This window comes from Hylaeus anthracinus, unplaced genomic scaffold (assembly GCF_026225885.1).
Source record: "Hylaeus anthracinus isolate JK02 unplaced genomic scaffold, UHH_iyHylAnth1.0_haploid 0, whole genome shotgun sequence".
Lineage (NCBI taxonomy): Eukaryota > Metazoa > Arthropoda > Insecta > Hymenoptera > Colletidae > Hylaeus > Hylaeus anthracinus.
This window is the reverse complement of record NW_026533254.1, coordinates 1,613,201-1,626,753: the sequence shown is the minus strand read 5'-3', so window position 1 is coordinate 1,626,753 and position 13,553 is coordinate 1,613,201. Positions and strand designations below refer to the sequence as shown.

The 13,553-nt window shown below is 38.2% G+C and overlaps 2 protein-coding genes across 5 annotated transcripts in view; one reads left to right on the top strand and one right to left on the bottom strand.

The window, feature by feature from the left end:
- Positions 1 to 13,553, top strand: part of LOC128893825 (uncharacterized) — a 192,773-nt gene that overhangs the window by 45,229 nt on the left and 133,991 nt on the right. The window lies entirely within an intron of this gene.
- LOC128888993 (nipped-B-like protein B) overlaps positions 1 to 13,553 on the bottom strand; it is a 92,337-nt gene that overhangs the window by 3,850 nt on the left and 74,934 nt on the right. For 2 of the 4 annotated variants that reach the window (XM_054146464.1, XM_054146543.1), the window contains exons 2-3: positions 5,997 to 6,244; positions 411 to 3,045 (exon numbers count right to left, since the gene is read on the bottom strand). In XM_054146464.1, coding sequence (XP_054002439.1) covers positions 411 to 3,045; positions 5,997 to 6,240 — 2,879 coding nt within the window. In that variant the 5' untranslated portion in view covers positions 6,241 to 6,244. Of the gene's footprint in view, positions 1 to 410; positions 3,046 to 5,996; positions 6,245 to 9,364; positions 9,725 to 13,553 lie in introns of those variants that run through there. The other 2 variants (XM_054146376.1, XM_054146292.1) reach the window with 2 other exon arrangements.

The window sequence follows — 13,553 nt, the reverse complement described above, 5'->3', positions numbered from 1 at the left end:
ACTGAATATAATGTTTTCTTTGCTGCTTCAGTAGTTTTAAACTCTTGCTTCCAGTAGTGACGTAAAAGTACTCGAATCTCCAAGTTTTCTATGATTTTACTAAAACGAAACAAATTAAACGATCAATTAATTAATATAGCTAATAATTAAATATGAAAGACCTTTCCAAAAGCTACAAAATGATATATATATCACTTGTGTATAAAATAATTTTAATGACTTCAAAAAATTGCACAAACTGAAACAGTGTAAAAAACAAACGAACTTTCGGTTCACCCTAATACTTAAACACGAATACACGAATACGTGTATACCCGTGACCGGTTAAAGGCGCGTCGCATCATTGAAATTTAATATTATATTTAGTAAACAAATGAAGTTGTACCATCTCTCTACGTTGAATTCTTTACCTGCTGGCCTCTTGCCTCCGCCTTTCGATCTCGATCCTCCTTCTCTCTTGCTGCTGCCTTTGCCTCTGGAGCTCCATAGCCCTCCTGGACTCGTTCGAAGCTAAATTGGCTGGAATAAGACTCGTGTCTTGTCTTCGCCGGTGCTCCTCGAATCGTCTACGATCCTCATACACTGGTCTTCTGTTCTCCAACGGTCTGATCCTTGCAGCTTGACTTCTCGCTGCCTCCTGTTCCATAAATTCCTTACGCCTTCTCTCGGCTTCCAACTGCGCCGCTTCCTGTCTCTTTCGGTCCTCCTCGTATCTTCTCATCTGTATCCTTCGAACCTCTTCTTCCCGCCTCAAAGCTTCTCTCTTTAGCTGTTCCTCTTGCTGTCTTTCCCTCTCGCGAATTCTTTGCTCTTCGAGACTTCTGACCGTATCAGTTCTTCCGACTTGATTCGCGTAGCTTTGGGGATAGACATTCGTCGGAGCTGATGGACCGTGGTTTCTTCTTCCGCTTCCTGGCCCTGGATACCTTGACCGATCATTTAATCTCGCTTCGTTTATCGTTCGTCTCTCCTCCAACCAGTTTCTGTGATAAGACTCGTTCGCCTTTGGTACGTGTATGGGTTGATTTCGACGTACGTACTCTTGCAACTTACGCTCCTCTTCCTGCTTTCTTCGTTCCTCTTCTATCTTTCTTCTATTTGCTTCTTCTCTGCGCCGATCCACGGCACTGGTAACATTGATCGGTTGATTACGTTGTATGTATTCTCGCAGCTTCTGATCGCGTTCTCTCGCCTGCTGTTCCCTCATTCGTCTCTCTGCTTCCGGTTGATACGGTCTGGTCGCATTCACAAACGGCATGGGATAGACCAAGCTCGATGGTGGTTCGTTCCTGTTCTGTTGCTGCCTCCTTCTTTCTTCTTCTTCCTCTCGATTTTTCTTCATCACCCACTGTCTTCTTCTTTCCTCCAAATGTCTTCTGTCTAACTCTTGTTGTCGTCTTCTCTTATTCTCTTCATCCCGCCTGGACTCTTCGTTCCTGCGCATTTCTTCTTCTTGCGGTCGTCGTCTTCTCTCTTGTTCTCTCAAACGATTCTCCTGTTCTCTTGTTCCCTCTCCTCGAGTTCTCAGTTCCTCTTCCAACTGTCGTTGTCTCGTTCTCTCTTCCTCTTGACGTCGTCGTTCCTCGTCTTGCCATCGGTTCCTCCTCGTTTCTTCCTCCCTCATACGCCTTCTCGCTTCCTCCTCTCGCATACGTCTTCTCGTTTCTTCCTCCGTTTGCCACCGTTGCGATTCTTGCTGCAGCTGCCGCTGTCTTTCTTCCTCGTCCTTCTGCTTCTGTCGGAGCAATTTCTCGTAGTCGTCTCTGATTCTTTGTATATCGGTATTAGTCCGATTCTCAATGTATCCTCGCCTCCTCACCTCCTCTTCCCTCCTTCTTTCTTCCTCTTGTCTTCTTCTCTCGATCTCCTGCCTCCTCCTCTCGTAGTCCTTTCGACGTCGCTCGTTCTCAGTTTGCAACTCGTCGCTCGACACCACGCCTTCGTCTTCCCCGAAACCCCAAACTCCACGCTTCGAGCGCTTTCCTTCTTTCGATTGCTCACCAGCGGCGGAGTCATCGAACCACAAGATCTTGCGACCTCGATTAGTCGTCAAGCCATCGACAGACTTTATTCCAGCATCGTTGAGAATGCTTCGCTTCGCCTTACCGAAATGCAAACCTTTGTTGCTCTCCTTCGCCAAATCCAACCCTCTTTCCGCTTTCTTATTACCAAGTACAGACGACGGCGGGGATGTAATCGAGTCTTTGACTACGCTAGACTGGCCCAAGTCTCCTCTGACGGGCAATATTTCTGCTCGTCCTTTGTCGTCGAGAAAGTCTGAATGAAGAGTCGCCTCCATGTCGCCCCTGTTGTGCTTGATCCCCTTCGTAGTGGTCTCTAATTTCTTCAGCTTCACGAGTTCGTCCATTTCCTCGTAGCCTTCCTCCGAGGAAAGATCGTAGTCCACGTTCAAAGATATAGGTGTCGCGTCTGGCCATAGGTCGACTCCTGATTCCTTATCCTTAGTCGGGGAATCTATGGACCTCTTCTGTTTGTGGTTGGTCGCTTCCAATCCCTCGCACCCCACTTGCAACTCTGGCACCCCACCTACGCTAAAGGGGTCGCCGTTCGGCGGTAGTTCAGTTCCGAAATTGTCAAACGAGTTGGACTGTTTGTAGAACATCTTCGGGCTGGTAGCTCCGTAGTCCGTCGTTTTAGCCTTCCAGCTTGCGTGGCTGCTCTTCTTCGGCGCCTTGCTTTTGCTCTTCGCCAATAATCTCGTCACGGGTGTCGGATTCAGCAGAGGCTTCTCTCCGAGGAGGTCCAATTTGTATATCTCTACAGAGCCAGGCCCTTGATCTTGGAACGTGTCGTCGGCCACAAAAGGATCCTCCAATTCGGACGGTGGTAGCTCGCGCGAAAGTAATTCCGGTGTCTTGAGGTTTCTGCCATCAACCTTTTCATCTGTGAATTCTCGACCACCGAAATTACGATACTGCTTGCCTTCGAATAAAGGTGAGAAATCGTCGGTGGCATGGTTACCCTTTCGCGGGAAGATCGAGTTCTTTCCAACATATTTCGCAACGAGCGAATGCTCCGGGAACTCTGAAAAATGTACATACAGAGGTGAATATATGTTCTTGCGATAACGACTATTTTGAATCTAATTTTATTAGGATGGTACATATGAAATGTCGTTTGTACAAATGAAACTCTAACTATATAAAACTATTTTTAATAAAACATTGTACATTTAATTAAAATAATTTTCACATAATTCTGTATTTTTATTAATGTTGAATGCATTTCTTCTATTTCATTGCAATAAGATTTTGCATTAATTATACAAACAGAGGGTAGAAAATGATGACGAATAAGTTTTTTTTTTTTCATTAAAGCTATTAAACCCCCTACGGGATTATTAGGAATAAGCACATAGCTGTGCATATTATCAATACATATGTACATATATATATATAGTTACATTATAATATATGAAATACAGTACAATATGAGAAAACAAATTCGAAATGAGTACAAAAACATACAGTGTAAATAGCGTATACATTAACTGTATGCAATATTGCCCTTCCCCTCGCCGCAAAAAAAAAAAATACATCAAATCCTCTCAGACAGTATTTCCACGTAGACAGTATATGTGTATACATTAACAGCATTCAATATTGTCGCCTCTACCAAAACTAATTCAAGCAGGAATGAAAAATTTTTTATTTTGCGCCGCCTATGAAAAGGTTATTTAATATAATTTCATGTAAATGAAACAGAAATTTAATATATTATTTAATATAAAGAAATTATTTCATACTTTTTAGTAGAGTTATTATTTTTTGGAGTAGGTTATATTTTTTTTCCAAAAATTATTTTATGCCAGGTTGTATTAATATAATTTCGAAGTCTAGTCTCGAACGAACTATAGATCTGTGGGATAGCCACTCGAACACGCGCAACCAGTGGCTTGAATTTCAAGCGCTCGATTGAAGATTCAAGAGGTCTTGTGTCACGATACTCTAGCTCTGTTATATTCAAAAGCAACTATCACAGGTTTGATATTTTTTACTGAAATATTTTAAACAAGTGAATAGTTTTATAATAAAGAAAACATGTTATTTCACGTTTTACATTAATTTTGAAGCTGAGTAAGTAAGAAGATTATAGTTCTGTGCAGATTGAGTTTTATTTCATTCGACATCCCTACCTGTTTTATTATATCACGTTGAATTGATGTCTCGCGGATTAAAAATAATTTATATTTATTAAAAAATGATCTAGTAAATTCGATAACTATACGTATTTTTTAAAAATTACACGTATTTTTCGATAACTAAACACATCGCTTGTAAGACCACAGTATCGATTTTATTACTTTATATCAACAGCCCCATGAACCATTAATGATAATTAGCGACGAGATATAATAACATCGTTGTAAAGGTTTACGTCCGTCCCCATCCATTTAATTTGAAAACTAAAGGGTCGAACTAGTTAACGATAATCCATACTTAACGAGACACATGTTTTTAAACGGTTATACTCTAACATGGCCAGTAATTGGGTCATTCGTTTTAAACTAAAGTTCACAAAGTTTCAGCTCATAAATTCCACAAGCCTGATATCGCAACAGTAAAACCTAACGCTATTAAAAATCGAACCCCGACGGATCTCACAGCGACAAACTCTAATTACTGGCATAATCAACGTAAATTGCATCTGACATGGCGAACGGCATAATCTTCCAGCGAACGACACGTCATTCGTTCCCGCGATCTACGGTCCCAAGTTACCCTAGCCCTGATCAACTTACCACCCTTATCCCTATCGTCGCAGAACTTCATTGCCCATCCCTACGATCTCAGAGTAATCGGCTCACTCGCCCTTCGCGATTCTCCGGACGCCACGTCAGGAACAACCGTGTTAACCAGAATGATTCCTTTTAATTATTTGTTCACTTTCGTTATATCATTTTATTTAATTTACTCCGTCTGGTACATGTGTATCTTGTAAGTTAAATAAGTTTCGTGTATAAAATATCATCCAATCAGTGAGAAACTTTCCAAACGCTCGAGATGACACTACACGTTAATATATCGTGGATCAATATTCGAAAATTTCAACATGGCCCTAATCGACTCCTAATTCTAAACTAAAAGTGTTTATTTTTGGATATTTAAACAAAAGCGGATTCTGAATACTTAAAAATGACTTATTTTAGTGTGTTTGAACCTCGCATTGAATTCCTTTCAATAAACGACATCTTTTGTCATATTTCATAAACTATGAAGAATATGAAAAAATTGTTCAAATATACATTATTTGTTGCTAACCAGTCAGCTGTGTGAGACGAGTACACTCGTTATGAAGAAAAGGCCGTACTTTGTGTCATGACGAGTATACTCGTCATGCATAAAATGTAGTTAGTTTAGTTTTTCGTAATATTTGTTTATGTAACAAGTAAATATTAGTACTGAAATTGTCAATTTTTTAAAATAAACTCATCTTTTTGATCTTATATTTTAACAATGATACTTACTCTGTGATTGCTTGATTTTCGCGACACATATAGGCGCGCGCTCTCAAAAGGGGGCGCCACAGCTGACTGGTTAAAAGGACTATTAAAAACAAGAAAAAAAATTTATATGGTATTCCATTTAAAAATATTGGTTCCATCCAACAGTGACTCATACATCATATGAAAGAGCCTATCGTACCATATAATACTAAAAAAAGAACTTGTCAACATTACTAACAGTGTCCGAGAAAATAACTGTGACAGTTTACGCAGCCCACCCCGTATTTACTTTCTGCTAGAAAGATTTCCAAGAATCAACGTTTCCTTCAGCTCGAAGGGTAATATTCCTAGACAGTCGTTTCATAAATGCAAAATTCGCATAAACTACCAACGAACGTCTCATGATTTCCTCGAAGCGGGCGATCGTTTTGTAATTTTAGCCGTAACAATACCAGACGGTTGCTCCGTTTCCGCCGTGGTAGCCAGAGCGACAGAATGAAATTGCTGATGTAACGAATGCCAGACGTACCGGTGTTCGCAGATATCGACCTTCGCGGGCCGATCGAAAGGTCGAGCGGCTGATTCTCAGCAGGATTCTGATCCTTCCAGTCCAGTTGGCCCTCGACTTTTCGATAAACTCCATGGCGTCGCGGGGCCAAAGGGGAGTATTGATCGAGAGTAAGGCGAGAGGGTTGGAGGGTGGCTGTCCCCACCACGTTCCCGTATACCGTCAGCCAGACCGTGGCCAGAACCACTGTCACCCCTGGCTGCATCCTCCTGCAATCAAACGAGTGTCCTTCGTTACACTTCTTTTTCCCTCGAACCAGCGAAACAGCGCCAAGTTCGCCTACCACGGGACATGTGAATTGTTCGAAGGACTCTATCGCGGTGAATCCACAGAAAACGAGGACCACTCGTGCTCGGAATTTTTACTTTACACTCTATAAGGAAGGAATCTATTGTAATCGGGAAATTGTCGAGAAAATCGTCCCTAATCTGCCGCGCGTTTTAATTCGTATCGCTTTAAGAATATTATAAAATTATTTTCAAACAACTCGAAACAAATTCGAAACAATGTTAATTTCAAAGTGATGTGATTAGTTATAGAAGGTAGGGTTTGATTTATAAGAGTATTCATAAATATAAACTTATTTGTACTGTACTGTTATTTTACACATTAAACAAAATTATTTCTACGAATGTTACTTTTAAAGGAATTGTTTAGCGTAATTTCTTTAACCCTTAAATGCTTCAACTTTCAAATTCGATACCGGACTTTTAAATCGAATTGTACACTTCCAATTGGTTCGTTTTTTAATATTTACCTATACGTATGTTACAATTGCATAATGTTATTTTGAACAAAAGTTAAGGAAATAAACATCAGCTGTCAAAATTGTTCAAGTAATAAATACATTGATATTTATTTAAATTTAATTTCGAAAATCAGGCTTCAAAGGGTTAAAAATACAAAACATAACAGCTATTTGTGTAATTATTTTTAATTTGTACATGTTATTCAATTTTTATATTCTCTTTTACAAAAGCTTCTTTTTACATCGTATGATCATTAGTGACAAATTTGACTGAGCTTCTTATTAACCCTTTACCCGCGTGACGATTCTTGCTGGAAACTCTAAGAGACGTAGAGGTGTGAATTTAACGAAACTATCAGTTTATACAAAATGATAAGACAGAGTAGTTTCAAAAATAAAACTTAAAAGATTTTTTCTGAGATCCCGTAATGGTCTGATCTTGTTGCAGTTGTCTTTAAAAAATAAACAACAGCCGAACAATCGACTTAACAAAAAATATCCCCTTATAGAGAATGACAAAACGATACTTTTTTACATTTACAATTTATTCATACGACGTTTAGTTTCAGAGATAAAAATTGAAAACTTAGAAGACCTTTTCCCTGAAATTCAATTTTTACAACGAATTTCTAACTTTTCAATTTTTATTTCCGAAACTAAGCGTACTGTGAATAAAGTGTACATATAAAAAAGTTTCCTCTCATCATCTTCTATAAGCTGATATTTTTTAAAAATTGATTTAACGAATATAAACATTTCTCTGAATCCATTTCTCAAGGACGTATAGATACGCCCTTTGCAGTCAAAGGGTTAATTAGTAGAACTAAGATTCTTTTTGGTGATGAGGTTAATATTCTTCTTTCGTGTGATGACGAAGGAAACAATCTAATGTTGATCACCATATGTAGACCTGGTTTCAGTTAAAGTCACCATAAGAAAATCCTTCCACTGCAAACTTGTGATCACGAAATCTTTTTTTAAGTCGGTTTCCAAAAATATAAAAACAAACAAAATAAAGAGTTCTTCTTCTGTTCGAGGAATCTAAAAATGGCACGAAGGAAACATGAGATCAGCATGCATCGAGTTGAAAGTCTTATTAGGTATTCATGTTGCGTCGAAGGAGTAGGTTAGCTTCATCTAAAGGACTCGAGGGCAATATTGTCTACGATATTATACGGTGATGTCACTGAATTTTGATCGAATAAGCGAAAACATGTTTAGACGCCACAATGTAATGAATAAAAGTCGAATTGTCGGGACGAGAGTTCGTTTGCGTTACCCCTGTATTTTAAAAAATTGATTGCGTAGCCAGTTATCGTTAAATTTCATAAAGTTTGAGAGGTATCGATTACCGAATTCCCAGCCATCGTAAAATTGGTGACCGATTTTTGCGATGCTCGTTTGTAGTGCTAATTAAAAGTTAATTGGCTATCCAATTATCGACGTGATTTACTGCGAATGACCGCACAATTTCTGGCATGAAAATTAAATGCGTCCATCATGGAGCATTTGATTTTTGATCAGTCATTTAAGAATTACTGGAATAATAACTAGAAATAAAAATAATCAGACGCATTTTGCACTTTCATTAATTTTGTGTAGGGGTAAAGTACAGTGATACGTGTAGTACTAAATCATTTTTAAAGATAAATCAATATTTATTATAACTTTGTTTATAAAACACTTTGGAGACAAGTATTAACAGAGAAAAGGAATAAGGAATATCCTGTCATAGACACAATGTAAGGCGTCTATTCGTAACAAGAGTCACGTATTTTTTCCAAAATCAATCATATTATATTTGAAATCTGAAGTAATCTCATCGATCAAAATTGTATTAGTTCTAGATTGTAATCTAGTTTCCTTAATTTTGAAGCAAAGGGTAAAATTATTAAACCTTGATGAAAGACTATATACAACGTGTTATATCTTATATCAAACCTCCGTGTCATTGTGTACAAATAAATATATCGTATACTTGGTATTTCCTGTGTTTTCAATTAACACAGTAACTGTCCTATCGGTTGCATACAATTTTTCAGAGATAGTCTGAGAATTGTCATAATTTAAGAGACCACACTTTCAAACACCCTATTGGCTTTCTACATAGCATGGTGATCTTAATGCTAAGATATTATCATAATGGTTGTTGAGCAACAGAAGATAAACTTTGAACTGTTTTACAGAAGATTAGATATACCTTTCCGGATACAAGGGTTGAAATTGCGAACATCACACAAGTGACCCCACGATCATATATTTGACATTTGCTATTTTTCTAATAGTTGACTGCCAATTCCAATAATTGACTGCCAAGCTAAGTCCATAAAAATGTCTCTAGAAGGTACTCCAATTTTGTACACAATTCATATTTTGAACAGGACAAAATTATTTTTTCTGATATAACCGGACAAAATAACGGTTAATGATCCTAGGGTGAACCGTGATCTGTTTGACAGAAAATTGTACATATCCGTGTAGACGGACGGTTAAAACGCGAACGTAAAATGAGCGACGCGTGGAACTTGTCAGCTCCGAATGCGGGAATTCGTGTACGGTTCGGTAGTCGAGTATCACTCACTTGGGTGACATCGCGAATTCCATCCCCCAAAAAGCAATCGGTCGTCAAACGGGCGAGGTACGTCGCGCGTGAATCGATGGAGCAAACTAGACACCATGACCTTCCAATTCGCGTTTCGATCGAGGTGCACGTACCGAGTAACAAGATCACATCCGTCGCTACACACGAATGGTGGCCGGTGGTATCGATTTCGCGACACTCGATTCCCACTCGAAGAAATGCCGCTTCACCGGGTGCCTCTTCTCGTCGAAGATCCTCCTTGCAGCCAGTGTTCCCGCCAACGGAATTCACGTCGCTTTGTGAGCTCGAGTGAACCTCTCCTGCTGACCCAGAGAAAGAGAAGCAACAATCGGTCCTCGACGTATGCGTTCGAGTCGAAGGCGGAGCGAGATCGAGTGATCTTGACACACTGTCGCTGCCAGGTCGCCGTGGCTAAACTTAACGCCCGCCCCACTGGCTTCGCTGCCAAACGTTCACGATCCGCGAATCCGAATCGTGCTTGTTGTACACAAACCCACGATTCACTTCCGGCAACTGACGTCGAATCGATCCTTCACGACCACCGATTACGTTGTACGCGAGTTCGCCAGGGATCACTGACAATTTCGAGCAATTGTAAACACGAGCAATCGTCGACCATGGGTGGAGATATGCAGAGTTCCATTCGATGGGGGACGCGTTGAAATTCTACGGAAAGAAGTATTCGCCACGTGTTTGCGACATTATGGTCATTCGGAAAATTGAATTTTTAAGATTGAAAATCTTTTTATTTTCGAACAGCCGAAATTCATGTTCTGTTATATGGTGAATAATGCTGTGAGACGATGAACTGGGTGGATAGTAACAGAATAAATATGCCCCGTTACACAGATTGAAAAGTGGAAGGGTAATGCGATGAACATAGAGAAGGACAGCGAATAAAGAAGTATATCGATGAGTTTTATCGTTGCATTAGCATTGTCTCATCGAGATACCTAATCCCAGATCATGTTACACTACTCGGTGATCGAACTCCTCAATCCCTCAAGGAGTATACTCCCCAGTGGTGGGGATGGTTTCTGTGCAATTATCGTAGAGAAATTTGTGCATTTAAGGAGACTTTACAAAAATAGACAAAAATATCCCGTTACAATTGGCTCTTAATGCGGGTCACAAATCAATGAAGGAGAACAAAGTCAATGAAGAGACCGAAGTCGATAATACCATTCCTGATGTAGATTGCGGAGAATAAATGACAAAAAATTGTAGTAAATTGGTAGTGTTGATATAAATACACTAAATAACCTTACAAAATATATAAATTTGTAAATTTTTGGGTATACGTAACAATCAGTCTCTAGGATAGGTTTACTCGATGTAGCCCACGTTTTAAAGCTCTTCAGGAATATAATCAACAACACGGAAACGCGATGCAAAATGAAAATAAGATTTATTTTTAAAGTGTAGATTCAGAATGCGAAGGAGGCGAAGAATTGCGAGAATGAGAATCTAAACAAGTGTCAAGTAATTTCTTAACCGACGTCAAAAACAGGAGGATGTTATCAATTCGACCTCTATGTGTGTATGCAAGTACATGACTGTAATAATGTAATTAAAGTATAATATTGTATTTGTAGTTCATGGATACAATTTTTACGTTTTAATTTAAATACCATATCTAAGGCGATATAAATTTAAGAACTAATTTTTTTAAGTAGCAAGTATTACTAAAATACTAAAACTAACTGTAAAACTTACTATAGATATCCAATTATAAATTTAACATAAACTACATCATATATTTCAATATATTTCAACGTTCACTTCTACATTTTTATAAATAATTTGTTTCACATTTCTTCTTTATTATCATTTTCATGCATATATTCTTCGCATTCTGTATGTTTGCTCTAAAATGATTGTTATTTTAATTAGAAATTATTTTTCTATCGCAGTGTGTATTCCTGACTTACTTCAATATCATTCTATCGTGTAATTTAAATAGTAATTTCCATCGAAGGGTTAATAAATGAGACTTTTGTTCGTTATTCGAAATTTCGGATCTAGTTGAGAATGGTTTCTATCTTTGGTCACGGTCAAGAATGGCAACGCGACAGTGAAACACCAGATGAAGGAGCCGCGTTGTTCAATTGACCCGTTTGTCTAGCAACAATTCTCCGATGATGCAAACGTCTTAGAGGTAACCAGCGGTTCAGTTGTGCAGTAGCGAAGGAGGAATCGTTTAACGAGTGACTGTGAATATGGCTTGGAATTATATGCATCAGAGGTCACGTTTTCAACTGTCACATGCAATCTGTTAAGAGGTTGACGCATACCGATTACATTTTCTACCCACGTGGGTTACTTTTTTCGAAAAAAGCAAAACGGTTTCGCGATTCTTGTTTTTGAATGTGTAATGCGACATGAGAATTTTGGATTTTCTGCACGAATAATTATTGTAGGCTAGTCAGCGTATACGAAACGCGTCGTCACTAAAATTGACACGATTGTGTGTGCGTAAATGTATGTCCGTCTCCTGTTTTTCGACTAACGCGAATAGCCGTATGCAACGGTCCTCGCAATGGCGAATGTCTCCTCGAACGTGACGCATTGTATGTAACAACACTAGTTAATCCTTTTGCTAACTATTAAGCTTCTTTGTATTTAATACGTTGACTGCCATTTGACCGCGCATTTTACGTGGTTTGCCCATGGCGCCAACATGAATTTTTTATTATGCGATGCATATTATGTTAAATTATTATTTACAGCAGATAAGCAGAGTTATATAATGGTGTTCAATGCACTTTTCGTGGTGGGGGTCACCGGTGACTCTCGATGCGCTGTAGACCATTTTTGCGATTATCAGTTGTTTTAAACTGTTGCAAAGTGTGTTACGAAAAAAGTTCAAAACTGTTAGAGAGAATGAAGGCAAAGAATTGCACTAAAAAAATGGCGAATAAAAAAGGTTCATCTTTTCTATACCTACCGTGTTTCAATGTAATTCATCGCAGTGTGAATAAAAAATAATATGTATATTTTCCTTGTATCATTAATAAAATTATTTTGTCGTGTTCTGTATGGCATTAATTTCTTCAAACCATTATAATAACGATGGTATTATTTAAAAATGTATCAGTACCGATATTTACTCTAATTATGTACTTTTACTATTGATCGCGTCGCCGGTCATCGGTGGGCCTCACGGCGCTGTAGACAAGTCGAGTGCCGGCTACTGTTGATACCTACGGTAGTCAATGTGTTGAAGTAAAATATATAGAGTTATGGATCTATTCTCGAAGCTTCTATGATTCTATGAATCTATTCTCGAAGCTTCTGTAATTCTATGAATCTATTCTCGAAGCCTCTATGATTCTGTGAATCTATTTTGGAAGTTTATTTTTCATTCATCGTTATTTTCAAGTACACGTTCTAGTATAAGTCCAAGTATACGTTTTAAGTATAGAAACCAGAAGCACGGTCAAACAAATGTCGTATAAATATTATACTTAAATATTATAAAATTCATACTCAAGGATAACCGTAAACTTTTGTTTTGATATGTGAGTCCAGAAAATTTCAAATGAAAGGTAATTTTGCGATAGGAAAATAATTTGAGAAGTGGTGGTAAATTGAATAGAAACAAACTTTCTCGTGCATAAAAGTTTCTTCAGGGTTACTCATTGTGGCCTTGCAAGATTCAGGTTAAATGGAAAGAAAGAGATTCATGAGGAATTAGGCAAAGTCCGAAAGTCTTTCGATAGTTGCCTTTAATGTTAATGTAAATTAAATTGGTGATAGACCTACGCTACTATGCATTGGTATTTAATTTATAATTGTAAGCAATAAGATAAGTTACTGAATCGTTAGGAAAAAATGAATATGTTACATAAAATTTATATTGTAGTAGAAAGATTAGGTGATCCTGTAAGTTCCTGCTGAATACTGTGCCAATATTTAATAAAAAAAAACTATAGAAATGTTATTGTTTCGCTATAATGACTATGCCAGAGAGGTGAGAAAATATTGTACAATGAGAGAGATTAACTTTTTTCATACCACTTAAGAGTATGTTTCACATATTAGTTTGAGTAGCAGAAGTACAGCCTCCATTTCGGACTCCAGACAAAAGAACGTGTTTTTTTTGTTTTCTTTTTTTTTGAAAGTGCTTCGATGTGTCGTTCCTGGTGTATATGAGGCATGAACTTTT